Raw genomic sequence first — 12,269 nt, 5'->3', positions numbered from 1 at the left:
ATCAACTCGCTGCTCGACAAGAATCAGCGCTAAAAAAATGTGTGTGTGATTTGTCCTTGAGCAAAACGCCGCACACATACCCAATCACTCACTCAAAGTTGCTCTGAATAACAGATATATATATGTTTATGCTAAAAATCAACACAAAATGTTGTGCTGTCCTTGACAAGACGTGTGTGTGTGTGTGTGTGTGTGTGTGTGAGGCAGCACGAACAGGGAAAAACGGGAATGTGCTGACAGCAGAGTGACAGCTCCACTTCTTTGTTTTGGCTCAGAATGAAAATGAAGCAGATGGAGTTACAGAGCAGAGAAGTAAAAGTGAAGCAGGACACGCACAATGAGAATTCACAATGACCTCCTCGAACTTTTTCATCCGCATCCAGTTATTCGGAAGTTTTTCTGCAACAGGCTTTAGATCCATTTTTTTTTTTTTTTTTTTGAGAAAACAAAAGCATCGCCATAGCTCATCCTTAAACAGGCTCTCTTTCAAACATTAAGCATTTAGTTGTGTGTTATTTTCCCAGCCTGTGGTTTAGTGTGCATGCTGTCCTTTAAACAGTACCCAGACAAGATTTTAACAGAAATATAACCATTTTATTATTCAAGCGGGGCAGCGACAGCAAAAAAAAAAAATCTCATCCCCACTCATTTAAACGCTGCAGTTTCACCTTAGTTGCTCAAATGAAACTCTGGTGTCAATACTGTCATTGGCTGTTAGCAAAAAAAAATGAAGAATCAAAATTTAGACGTGCCTGAATTCATTTTCCCTCATCAGGCACCGGCAATTTTACTTTGAAAAATCCTCAAAAGACGTTTGAAAACCCTTATTTTGGAATATTTCCAGAGTTGCTTTGAGTTGCACGTGAAAATATCTGGCCCTCGTGCTCATGTTGTGCTGGAGGAGTGATGTGACTCGAACAATATGACGACCCAGTTTTGAGTGTGTGTGCTGCACCACCGGTGGTCTCCTGAAATGCACACTGCAAAAAAAAAAAAAAAAAAAAATCATCTGAACATGTCCTTTAGTTTCATAGTTTTGGTTAAAATATTGTTGTTGTTTTTTTCCAACTTAATTCCAACGCCAAGCAGAGTTTTCCTCAAACAAGTGAAACTGCACTGGAAACAAGTGGGATTATCTCACACCACCAGATTTTTTCACTGCTTTTAAGAAAATGAGATTTTAAGACTGAATATGAGACTTTTTACACTGTTAATGTTCAGTATATCGATACTAGATCAGGTAATTATATGAAACTAGATATCGTCTGAGTTTTTCGATATCATCATATCATGATACGCCACATGTGTTGTCATATTCTGGTTTTAAAGGCTTTATAACAGCAATTTTCTGAATTTCTTAGACGGTCCTAGCTGTTCTCTATTTGCCTCCACCTTCTTGGGCATCATATTCACATCAGTCACCAGCACAATATTGATAACGAGGTATTCAGTCAAAAATATCGTGATTTTGCCCACATCACAGAGCAGTGTCAACACAGCCTGTTACATTAGTAAATTAGTGTTTAGAAATGTCATATTTCATGAATTCTGGGTATTGAAGTCCCTTAATGTCATGGCATCTCAAACCTCCACTTAGACCAGCTTCCACAAATCCAAAATCTCATCATTTCCTTTTATATCGCACTGTGAATGGATGTGTAACAGCAGGTCTCTCCTCCCACCTCCACGTGATGAAACGCTCCACTCGTCTTTTTCCCCCCATTCAGTTTTCTGGCTGTAAATAAGACGGGAAATGTAGTTTAGTGGCTGTTAAACTAGAGCCAACCTCCGTTTTATTTTCCTGGGCCGTAACCAAGCATCTGTTATCTCTTTTGCTCTTCTCCTCAGGCTAGAGGTCACTGCTGCACAGCTGGAGAAACGTGTGTGTGTGTGTGTGTGTAGGTGGATGCTGTAGCTTTGTGTTTCTTCCATTTTTTTTTTTTTTGTTTGTGCGTGCATCTGTGCGTGTCTTTCTGTGTGTGTGAACGTGCACCCCCAGCATGTAGGTATGTCTTACTTGTGTGTGTGTGCTGATTATACTCCTGTATAATCAGCAGAGGACACAGCGGCGCTCGCTCTCTCGTCGCTATAAAACGTGTTAATCAGCATTCCCCCAACAGTTCTTGGTCTAATTCAGCCGCTCTTCAGCTGACGTCCCGGTAATAGAATCAAACGCCGCTCGCAACATTTGCATATTCCATTACTGGAATGGATATGAAGATAGAAACTGATGATTATACTTATGCTAATGGTTGTCAACACCGCGAATACAAAGTAGTTTTTTTTTTCCCTTCAGGTTAGCAGGCGCGTCGCGTGGCCGTACCTTGTTGTGTTTGGAGGAGCGAACAAAAGTCAGCGACCCGGATTCTCAACCTTCAACCTTTAACAGCATCAGCAGCACAGCGTGGCGTGTTCGCAAACCTCACAGACAGTCATGTTTCTGTGTGTGTGTCAAAGCTAGACTAAACAAGATTCTCATGTAAATCAAATAAATCCAATTTGTCAGCGCAGACGTTAAGATGAAGCAGCAACAGGGAGGAGTGTTGGATGCACTGAGACGCTGTAGATTCAGATGTTTTTGCCTGAATTAAATTCTGCTGACAGCACGGTCACTGGCAGGAAATCCTCTCTGGCATCAGGAAGTGACAAATCAAATTTCAGTGTGAGACACTAAAGTGGCCGGGCTGGTGTAAACGAGCGTGCCGTGTGCAGTTTGATGTGACACTACGGGGATTCTGGGCTCTAAAGATCATTTAGCATTAAGTCTCGCTGCCCTTTGGGCCGGCCCGACATGCACAGTGAGAGAGTGCAGCTGCAAAAATCTGTTTTCCCGTCTCCTGTTGCTTCTAAAAGACAACAGTAATGAAAGATTAACCACTTCTGAGGAAAATGGGACGGTATGGGAGCACACAGAGCATCTTACATTTGGTTTAACCCTCCTGTTATGTTCACATTTTTGAACATCTTTTATGTTTGTGGTCAATTTGACCCCTGCAGTTTAAACTTCCACAAAATTATTATAACTAAAATTGTTATCAAAGTTTATGTGTCAAGTACTTTATGTTTCTTTGTTGATTACCTAAATAGCCCTTTAAATAAAACATAACTCCCCACCACCCCCACTACATCCAGTACTCATATTACGCAACAATTGAAAAATATGCGAATCACCATAAAATCTCACTGATTGATCTAAAATTGGAAAGAAATTTTAATTTTTGGTGTTTTAATGGCTTTATATTATTTCTAAGTACAGATTTTTGTTATTTATAACCAATGTGTTACAAAGTGTGTACAGGACATTGAAAACATATCATCATGTCAATTTCATGTTTACCCGGTAGTGCCCATTACATTAGGAAAACTCATTAAATATGAAGCAAAAAAAATGATGTTAATCATTTATTTAGAGACGTTAAACATTGGCTGGGGTCAAATTGACCCCAAACACATAATAGGAGGGTTAAAAGGTGCAAATTGGAAAGGACAAACATTTTTACAGCATAAAAATCTTCATCAACAGGCCTCACCCTACAGTCTGTCAAACTGTCTAATTTCATGTAATCATTTCCTTCTTTTGATTTTCTCAGAGCTCACCAAGAGGATTATTTTACAAAAAAGTCACAGATTCATATGCAGATGCTGTGAAGGGGGTGTTACTGACTTTCCATCTGTGTTGCATGTGTCAGGATGAGGAGGGGATCCGCAGGGCCATCTGGGAGAAGAACATGAGGATGATCGAAGCCCACAACGAGGAGGCGGCGCTGGGCATCCACTCCTACGAGCTGGGGATGAACCACCTGGGAGACATGGTGAGTGGACGTTCAACGTTATTTTTATCACTCTATTCCTCTATCTTTTATTACTCTTACTTATTATTTTATTACACATTTAGGATATGCTATGTGCCTTTGAGTTTCGACAGCTTTAGGCGTCTCCACAAATACCAATATTTGTCTTTCTGATTTGTTGTCTCTTTGCTCTCGATGCTCAGCCAAGCAGCCGAGGATTTACTTATTGTCATGGCAACGCTGCCAAAAAACCAATTTGAGCTTTCAAACACAAGGTGCAAGTAGGTCGCACACCTTGGGATCCAATTTTTTTTTTTTTTTTTACCACATCCCTGTGATCCAGATCGCACTGATTAGAAAACATCAGGTCTGAGTCACAGGTGAGGAAAAAATCAAAATTGGGGCATGAAAGTGTGAACAGAGCATCGCTGCATTTGGAGCATCATGATATCTGAGTATTAGCATGTTAGGAAATTTGTGTCTGGGTTGTATGCGTCAGCCCACTTGAAGTGAAGGATCTGTTCATCTAAAACACAAAGAAAAGATATTTTCCCTCTTAGTGCAGTCGGAAAGCTTCTGTGTGATTTGGCAAGGTTTCCTTTCACCCTGATAAAACGGAGCTGGATGTTTATTCATTTGTGGAGTTCAAACTGGTCACAATTCACGTGAAAAACCTGAAAGCGGCTGCTCTTTCCAAAAAACAAAGACACCGATACCCCAAATAATTATCCACAGCCCTTGCGGAGGAAGAGTTTGAGCTCCACAGACTGGAAACCTCACCAAATCACACTGCTTGCTGAGGCAAAATAAAAGCCTGGTGGCCGTTAAATCACCTGCAGCCTGAGACGAGCACGTCAGCCGGTCGTGACTGATGGCGGCTCAGAGTGCAACACGCTGTAGATCATAAATGGATGGAAAGCAGGATCTGTGAAATATAGCACGCCTGTTTTTTTTTTCTTTTTTTTTCCTGTTTCTTTTGCATTCATTACTGGTTCGGCCTCATTTATGCTCGACAGCAACATGTATACACTGAGGCTCTCTGTGCAAATGGCCAATTTCATATTTACATGGAAACAGGTGGCTCGGAAATGAACGACACATTTCCATTTTCATTTCGACTCAAAGCAGTTAAGTGAAATGAAAGAAAATTAGCAGATGGTGTGTATTTCTTCCATCCTGAGCTCCTCCTGCGTTCAGACGGAGCCGCGATGAAGGCACCAGGAAACTCCTCCGAGGAGACGACAAAATCTAAATGTTCATAACCCTCCATCCTTCTCCTCAAGTCCTTTTTCTCTTTCACTTCCACTCCTCTCATCTCAGTCTTTCCATCACTTTCCTTCCCTTCTCTCTCTTCTTCTCACATCTTTTATCATCTTTTCCACTGTTATTCTTTGCAGCTGTTTTAATAGTGACGATAATAATAATAGCGTTATTTCAATAGCACTTTTAAAGTTTCAGAGCACTTCATATAAATTAAATTACATAAATAAAACATGTATAATACATTTTTAATGCCTCTGTGATGTGATAATATCTTAATAAGAGTAGCCCACTGTATTTTCCTCAGATAAGTGAGATTTCTGGTGGAGAAACTCTTTATTATTAAACTTATCTCTTAAATACTTTACATCCCGGAGCAAATCCCTCTCTCCCATGTCTTCGTCCTCTACTTGTCTCAAGTCTAAAAATAAATATTTTACACGTCTTTCCTCATACATATAAAAGTGTTACTCCTTTTATTCTTTCCCGAGAACGTCTCTATCTTGCATGAACATCACAGGGAGACAGAATTACTTTGTTCCATCAATCTGTAATTACTGTGACCTTTGACCTCCTCATTATTGGTAACTTGTAACATTGATGACTGAGGAAATGAGGCTTGTTCTTCTTTAATGCTCGCTGTAAGTCTGTGAATAAAAGCCTCTAAACCGTGACACAAAGCGTGAAGCCTCTCTGCCTCGTCTGTCCCTCCAGACGTCGGAGGAGGTGGTGGACAAGATGACCGGCCTCCAGGTCCCGCTGAACCGGGACCGCAGCTTCACCATGGCTATGGACGACAAGCTGGAGAGGCTGCCCAAGTCCATCGACTACCGCAGGAAGGGCATGGTGACCCCGGTCAAGAATCAGGTCAGTGGCAAAGGGCAAAGGTCATCTCACACCTGCACAGCCACTGTCAAAGCCTTATTTCAGTTTCTTCTTGCTAAATTTCCTGATCTCTGATTCCAGCTGATGAAATGCAGTAATAGTTAAACGTCCAGTTCATGAAAGCTTTTGTCTAGAAGCTCTTTTTCTCATGGAAATCCTCTGCTGCAGAGGAGGTGCTGCATGTTATATTTTGTTTGGTATAAGACGGGGAAGCAGAACTGGGTATCTGACATCAGCAGCAACAGCCACCATGGCTGAACAGACGAAGAAAAGAGTGAGCACAAGTTCATCTTTCCACCTTATTTTTAGACCAACATGAGAAGGTTGTTGGCTTAAAGTGAATATCTTACACAGGTTAACTTTTAAAAGTTAAATGTGGCATTGCATGATGATAGTGAAGACACAAAAACTTCACTTGCTCCAACTGTTCGAGCCAGTTTGTTCATGTTCCACTTCCTTTATATTCATTGCCACAGTTTCTAAAATATACATGAAAATTAACAATACATTTTGATAAACACAAATTAGGACAGAGCCCGTATTTGGCATTAATCATTTCAAAATAATGAAGTGGTCAAGTAACATGTTAAGGACATTTTTAACACCGTTAGTTATTGCAGTTGCTTAACAGTTTTTATTCACTGAGTTTACCAGCAGTCACGACTGCTTGCTTAAATGTGAATTACCAGAAATATATGTGCTATAAATGTAGATAAATAAATAAAGTCTGTGTATCATCACTTCATAATAAAACTGTAAAAATGTCAGTATTTATGCCGTGTGAAATGGTGGAACCATCAAGAGATACCACCAACCCTTTGCTGTTGTTATCTACAAACATTGTAAGTCCAACTCTGGTGACTTTCATGTTTTAGCTTCAGCTGAGACACCACAAGGTTCCTCGACAATGTTTTTTGGCATCTCGGTCTCATGAAACCCTTCAGAAGTCCCACTGGACTGTTTCTTGGTATCTGGAAAAAAAAAAAGCGAGTTAAAAAGCCACAGCATGGCTGGGGCTGTTTCTAATGCGTTCTGTTGATCTCGCCGTGACATTTTTCATTTTGTACCTTTGAACGTCTCGTTATTTCACGGCGCTGTTGTAATTTAATCGGTGCCGCCGTCCTTCCTCCCTCTCCAGGAAAGGACACGGCAGTTACAGAACAATCACGTAACGTGCCGGCGGACAGAAAAAAACAGCCCGTTCTCATGCTAATGGACTTTGACAACAAGAGAACAGCTTTGATTGTTAAAGGCAATTAGTCATTATGAGCGGGCTGGATGGCGAGGCCTTGTTTATGTAAACAAGGGGACTGAGTTCAGTGGGACATAATGTACACAGATTAGAATATGCAGTACATCTGTGCCATCCGCTAACAGGCAGATTAGTCCCAGAATTATAGTATATTACCTAATGAACATCGCTGTAAATTAGCACTTACGGCTGATAGGCTGTGATGCTAACAGAGGTGGCTGACCTCAGTACCCTTGAGCAAGACACTGAGCGTGCTCTGGCTAAGCTGTTGTGGACATTAGAGTCAGCTGAACGGTGAGCATGTTCATTTTGGAGGTAGAAGGTCTTTTATCCAGCAGGTCAAAGGTTATTATAGTTCGGGGTCCAAGCAGAGAAGCTGCTTGTTTTTGTTCTCCTTCTTTCTTTCTTTCTTTATTCCTCTAATGATTTTTGTCGGTCAAAGGTGCTTGTGCGCCAGAAAATGTAAGACTAAAAAACACAAAAATTGGCAGGTGGGTTGCAGATTCCACCTTGCTATTCAGGCACATAAAACAACACTCATCCAAGACGGCGCTGTAATAACCAAGTGTATGTTTTTGCGATCATCTCGACAAAGGCCTGGCTTGTGATTTTCATGGACAGGATTTCAACGTGCAGTTGGAGGATGGAGATTGCTGGGCCTGGTGACCTCAGGATGGCGTTCTTACTCTTTGCTGATGATGTGGTTGTTTTGGCTTCAGCATACATTAGGGCGTAAAGTGGTAGAGATGAGGATCGGCACCTCCAAGTCTGAGGCTGAGTCTGAGGAAAATGGTGGTTTGCCCTCACCGAGTTTGTTCGTTAGGGTAAAATGGGGCAGGAGACTGACAGGTGGACTTGTGGTCATGTGGTCGCTGTAATGGACTGTTGTGGTGAAGAAGGAGTTGAGCCAGAAGGCAAGGTTTTCAATATACCGGTTGATCTTTGCTCCAACTCTCACCTGTGATCACAAGCTCTGGGTAATGACCAAAAGACTGAGATCACAGAGACAAGCAGGGTGGCTGGGCGCCCCCTCAGGATGAGGGTGAGGAGCTCAGACATCTGGGAGGAGCTCGGAGTAGAAACACTGCTCCTGTGCTTTGACAGGAGCCAGCTGAGGTGGCTGGAGTATCTAGTCAGGATGCCTCCTGGTCGCCACCCTGTGGAGGTTTTTCTGGCCACGGCCACCTGGGAGGAGACCCCGGGACAGACCCAGGACATGCTGGAGGGGGGTTATGTGTCCCGACTGGCCTGGGAATGCCTCAGGACCCCAGGAGGAGCTGGTGGATGTAGGTTAGGGAAAGAAATGTCTGGGCTGAACTCCTCAGCGTGCTGCTACTGCAACCCGGTGCTGAATAAGTGGCAGCAAATGGATGGATGGATGGGTGCACAACAATTTCTGTTTCACCAAATGTTTGCTCAAACGTCATAAAAATATTTGACAATACACCTGACGTCAGCAGAGTGTGTGTTTTTTAAACTGACAAAAATGCTCCCGTTTGGCCCTTTTGTTTCCTCAAAATGAATGAGAACGAGAAGGCATGTGACAAACCACATCCTCTGTCTCACAGTGCAAGTCACCACACTCGAGGACACAAAGGTCCTGGATTCAAGTGCGTTTTGTGAACACTGTCAATTTTTATCAGCCATCCTACATGTGGGCCGGCACGGTGATTTGAAATTCAGAGAGTTCCTAGACTTTGTTTCTTCCCTTGAAGTTTGCGATCACAAATTTCAAAATTTCGGTCATCTGAGAGCCTCTGAGGAAAACTAAGAAACGTGGCAAAGTCATTAAAGCCCAAAGCCAGGCAGTGTTTCATAGAGACACAACAGCAGGGAAATTAATTACACACTGAATGGGCTTCTGTAAGCTTCAGCAGTATGTGTGTGTGTGTGTGTGTGTGTGTATGTGTGTCAGGTCTACAGCCTGTTCTTTAAAGGAAAACACCCAAATAATAAATAGGTTTTGTAATTCTAAAATGTGTTTCACTACCAAAGAAATGAGGCTAAGTCATATAAATACTTCTATTTTATTGCACAGTTGTAATATTGTTGTGAGAAATTAAGTGATGTTGTTTCATGAAACTCAATATCTCTAAAAGGGAAGTGTATTCATTTTGGCAGATGGGCGTGGGCCTTCTTTTATTATTCATTATTGTTTAGTTGTTATTGTTTGTTTTTTGTAAATGACTTCTTCATTTAAAGCGCTGAAGTGTGCCAGACGTGTCCCACTGTTGCTTTAAAAAGTGCTGCAAACCCTAAACAGGTTTTCACTGGTCCAGTTTTACTTTCCCACTTACTGTCCAGATGCTGTTTCAGGGGCTTTTCCCCACTAACATTCTGGAAGAAACATTGAATCCTCTTGCTAGTTCAGTCTAAAGGTAGGCCCTGTCAGCATCACCTTTCAAAACCCTACATTGGTTAAACCGACACCCAACCCACTGAAATAAATGATTCTGTATTATCTATAAATATCAAGTAACTCAATATCACTGCCTCCCATATGTTAAGACTTCTGCTATGTGCTTGTATCAGTCAAGCCCATCTCAAACAGAGTTCCAGCAGTAATGAACTTCTAACATTGTATTTAATATTTAATATTGGACACTGAATATTTAATATTCTAATAATGTGTGTAAAATTGTGTGACAGCCCCTCAAAGTGCCTGTCAAACAGTGACTGTGCCGCCCACTTGTGCACAACAGTGACTTTCTCTGGTCCAACTAAGAGAAATGGCTCTGCTTGGGCTGTTGACATAAAGAAGTCAAAGTGCTCCCCCTAGTGGACAGGCAGCAGAAGACACCAACTGCTGCACCTTGACTGATGTTATTTTCAGCATTTTGTCTCCTTTACTTGAGTATTTTGCAGCTTTTATACTGTTGCCTTGCCCGCTGAGTTTTACTCATATTTTCTTTTAAATGAGAAGTTCAGCTGCCTGTTTCTATTTCAACTTGATTTTCTTTTTCTTCTCTTGTCTCGTCTCTGTTTTATTATTCAAAGCAAATGATGCTAAACTGAAAAATTGAACAAGAGCAGCTGCTTCCCCTGAGTTCATCAAATCGATAGCTAAACTGCTCATCACAGCCCTAATGCACCACCACAGACTGTAGCACCTTACTGTACAATGACTTCTCACATTACACAGCTCCTCACTTCTGATTACAGCGCACCCTTTGCAATCCCTTCACACCTTTACAACTCAGGCATGCAGACTTTCTTTCCCTCTTTGTAATGTGAAAACACTCGGATATCATTGCTGTACACTGAATGAATTCCCTGAATGAACTTCCTGTCAGTGCAGTCAGGCTCTAACACGTTACTGTTTTTCATTTTTTTGTTCCTTATCTATTTATACTGTCACCATACCCGAGGGTAGGCCGCACATGCATAGGAGTCTGTTCCTAGATTCTTGTGTTTTATTCTCTTTTTTTTCTCGTTAATGTTCTCTTGTTTAACTGTAAAGCACACGGCATTGCATTTTATTTTAGAAAAGGGTGTCATGCAAACTAAAAGCTTTACTCAAGTAAAACGAATCAACCCTGCGCCTCACTTCAGGGTTCCTGTGGCTCCTGCTGGGCCTTCAGCTCTGCCGGGGCCCTCGAGGGCCAGCTGGCCAAGAAGACCGGGCAGCTGGTGGACCTCAGCCCGCAGAACCTGGTGGACTGCGTCAAGGAGAACGACGGCTGCGGCGGAGGATACATGACCAAGGCCTTCGAGTACGTGGAGGAAAACGGAGGCATCGACTCTGAGGTGGCCTACCCGTATGTAGGAGAGGTGGGTCTGAATTATCTTTTAGTGGCACCTGAGTAATTATTCAGTCTATATAGTGCGAAGAATATGAGGAATATGTTCTCGGCTCGCGTCCAGTTTAAGGTCCAGGGGCTGACATCATCCAGTCGTGACCTGTAGATGATCCAGTCGTCTGTATGTGACCGGGAGTCCTGCCAAGATCTTCATGTCTGTATGATGAGATCAAATCAAAATGACTTCCAGCAAAGCACCTGCTAAACACACACATACTGAAAGTGTTTTTTTTTTACGCTTTCTCGCTCCTTTCTCACACCTGGACTCATCACATGTTCCAGCGCGTTAAAAAACAAAGCTGACTACATGCTGTTTGACCGTAAAGAGCCACAAAAAGGCTCACTGGCTAGAAGTGGTTGAGCTGAAGTGATGCCATGGAAATCTCCCCCGTTCTTACGCAGCAAATTTAGTTTCATCCTCAATCACACGCTTGGTTTTCCTCACCGGGGCTCCACCGGAGACTAGTGAAGGGCAAAGCAGCTCTTTTCTGTGTACTGAATCATTAGACTCAGTTCATGTGGAGCAGCAATTTCCAGCTGGTCTTGTTGATTTTTTTTAAAAAATAAAACACTTGTGTGTGGGGGCTGGTAGTGAGCACAGGAACACAACCACAAGCGACCAGCGGGACAGAGCCGACACGAGCCGATGGCGTACTGTGAGAGCTCAACTGAACTGACAAGTGAAGCGGGTCCTTTCAGGAACTGATTCAGTTCAGTTCATCCACCCGGGAGATTTGTTCGTTTTTAATGAATCGTTTGCAAATGACACAAAACCCTACGACAGCTTTTGCTTCCCACCAGCCCCGACCCTGTGCAGCAGCTTTAATCGTACATCCAGAGCCCAATCAGCCTCTTCAAAGCTTTAAATGCCTCTACCCTTTGCAGGTTGGCAGCTCTCTTGTAGTCCTATGTGAAAGCCCCTTTACACTTACGTCATATGTGAAAGCCCCTTTACTGTGCAAAATTGACTGAAAATGAAAGTAAAAATGTCTAATAACTTTTGTGTAAAATTGGCCACTGTATTTGACACAAAACTATCTGATACCAACAAAAAACCTAAATCAGCATCATCTTTCTAAGTAAAAAGAATACATAAGTACAATGTATAGACTTTATAATAGTGCAAACATGTTGGTAGATTATTCTATAAGTTATTAAAAGTATTAACCTTATGTCCTAAAGACCCCACCCCCACCCGCCACAGGACATGACAATTTTTTCCAAGCAAAACCAAGGGATTTTTTTTTTTTTTTTTTTTTTTAGATTTTGGATTGCCATTTC

The 12,269-nt window shown here is 42.1% G+C and overlaps 1 protein-coding gene across 2 annotated transcripts in view; it reads left to right on the top strand.

The window, feature by feature from the left end:
* Positions 1 to 12,269, top strand: part of LOC115373209 (cathepsin K-like) — a 38,349-nt gene that overhangs the window by 2,665 nt on the left and 23,415 nt on the right. For both annotated transcript variants that reach the window (XM_030071481.1, XM_030071480.1), the window contains exons 3-5: positions 3,690 to 3,812; positions 5,766 to 5,918; positions 10,741 to 10,959. In XM_030071481.1, coding sequence (XP_029927341.1) covers positions 3,690 to 3,812; positions 5,766 to 5,918; positions 10,741 to 10,959 — 495 coding nt within the window. The remainder of the gene's footprint in view (positions 1 to 3,689; positions 3,813 to 5,765; positions 5,919 to 10,740; positions 10,960 to 12,269) is intronic.

Source organism: Myripristis murdjan, chromosome 16 (genome assembly GCF_902150065.1).
Source record: "Myripristis murdjan chromosome 16, fMyrMur1.1, whole genome shotgun sequence".
Taxonomy (NCBI): Eukaryota; Metazoa; Chordata; class Actinopteri; order Holocentriformes; family Holocentridae; genus Myripristis; species Myripristis murdjan.
This window is presented reverse-complemented; position numbering and strand designations above follow the sequence as displayed.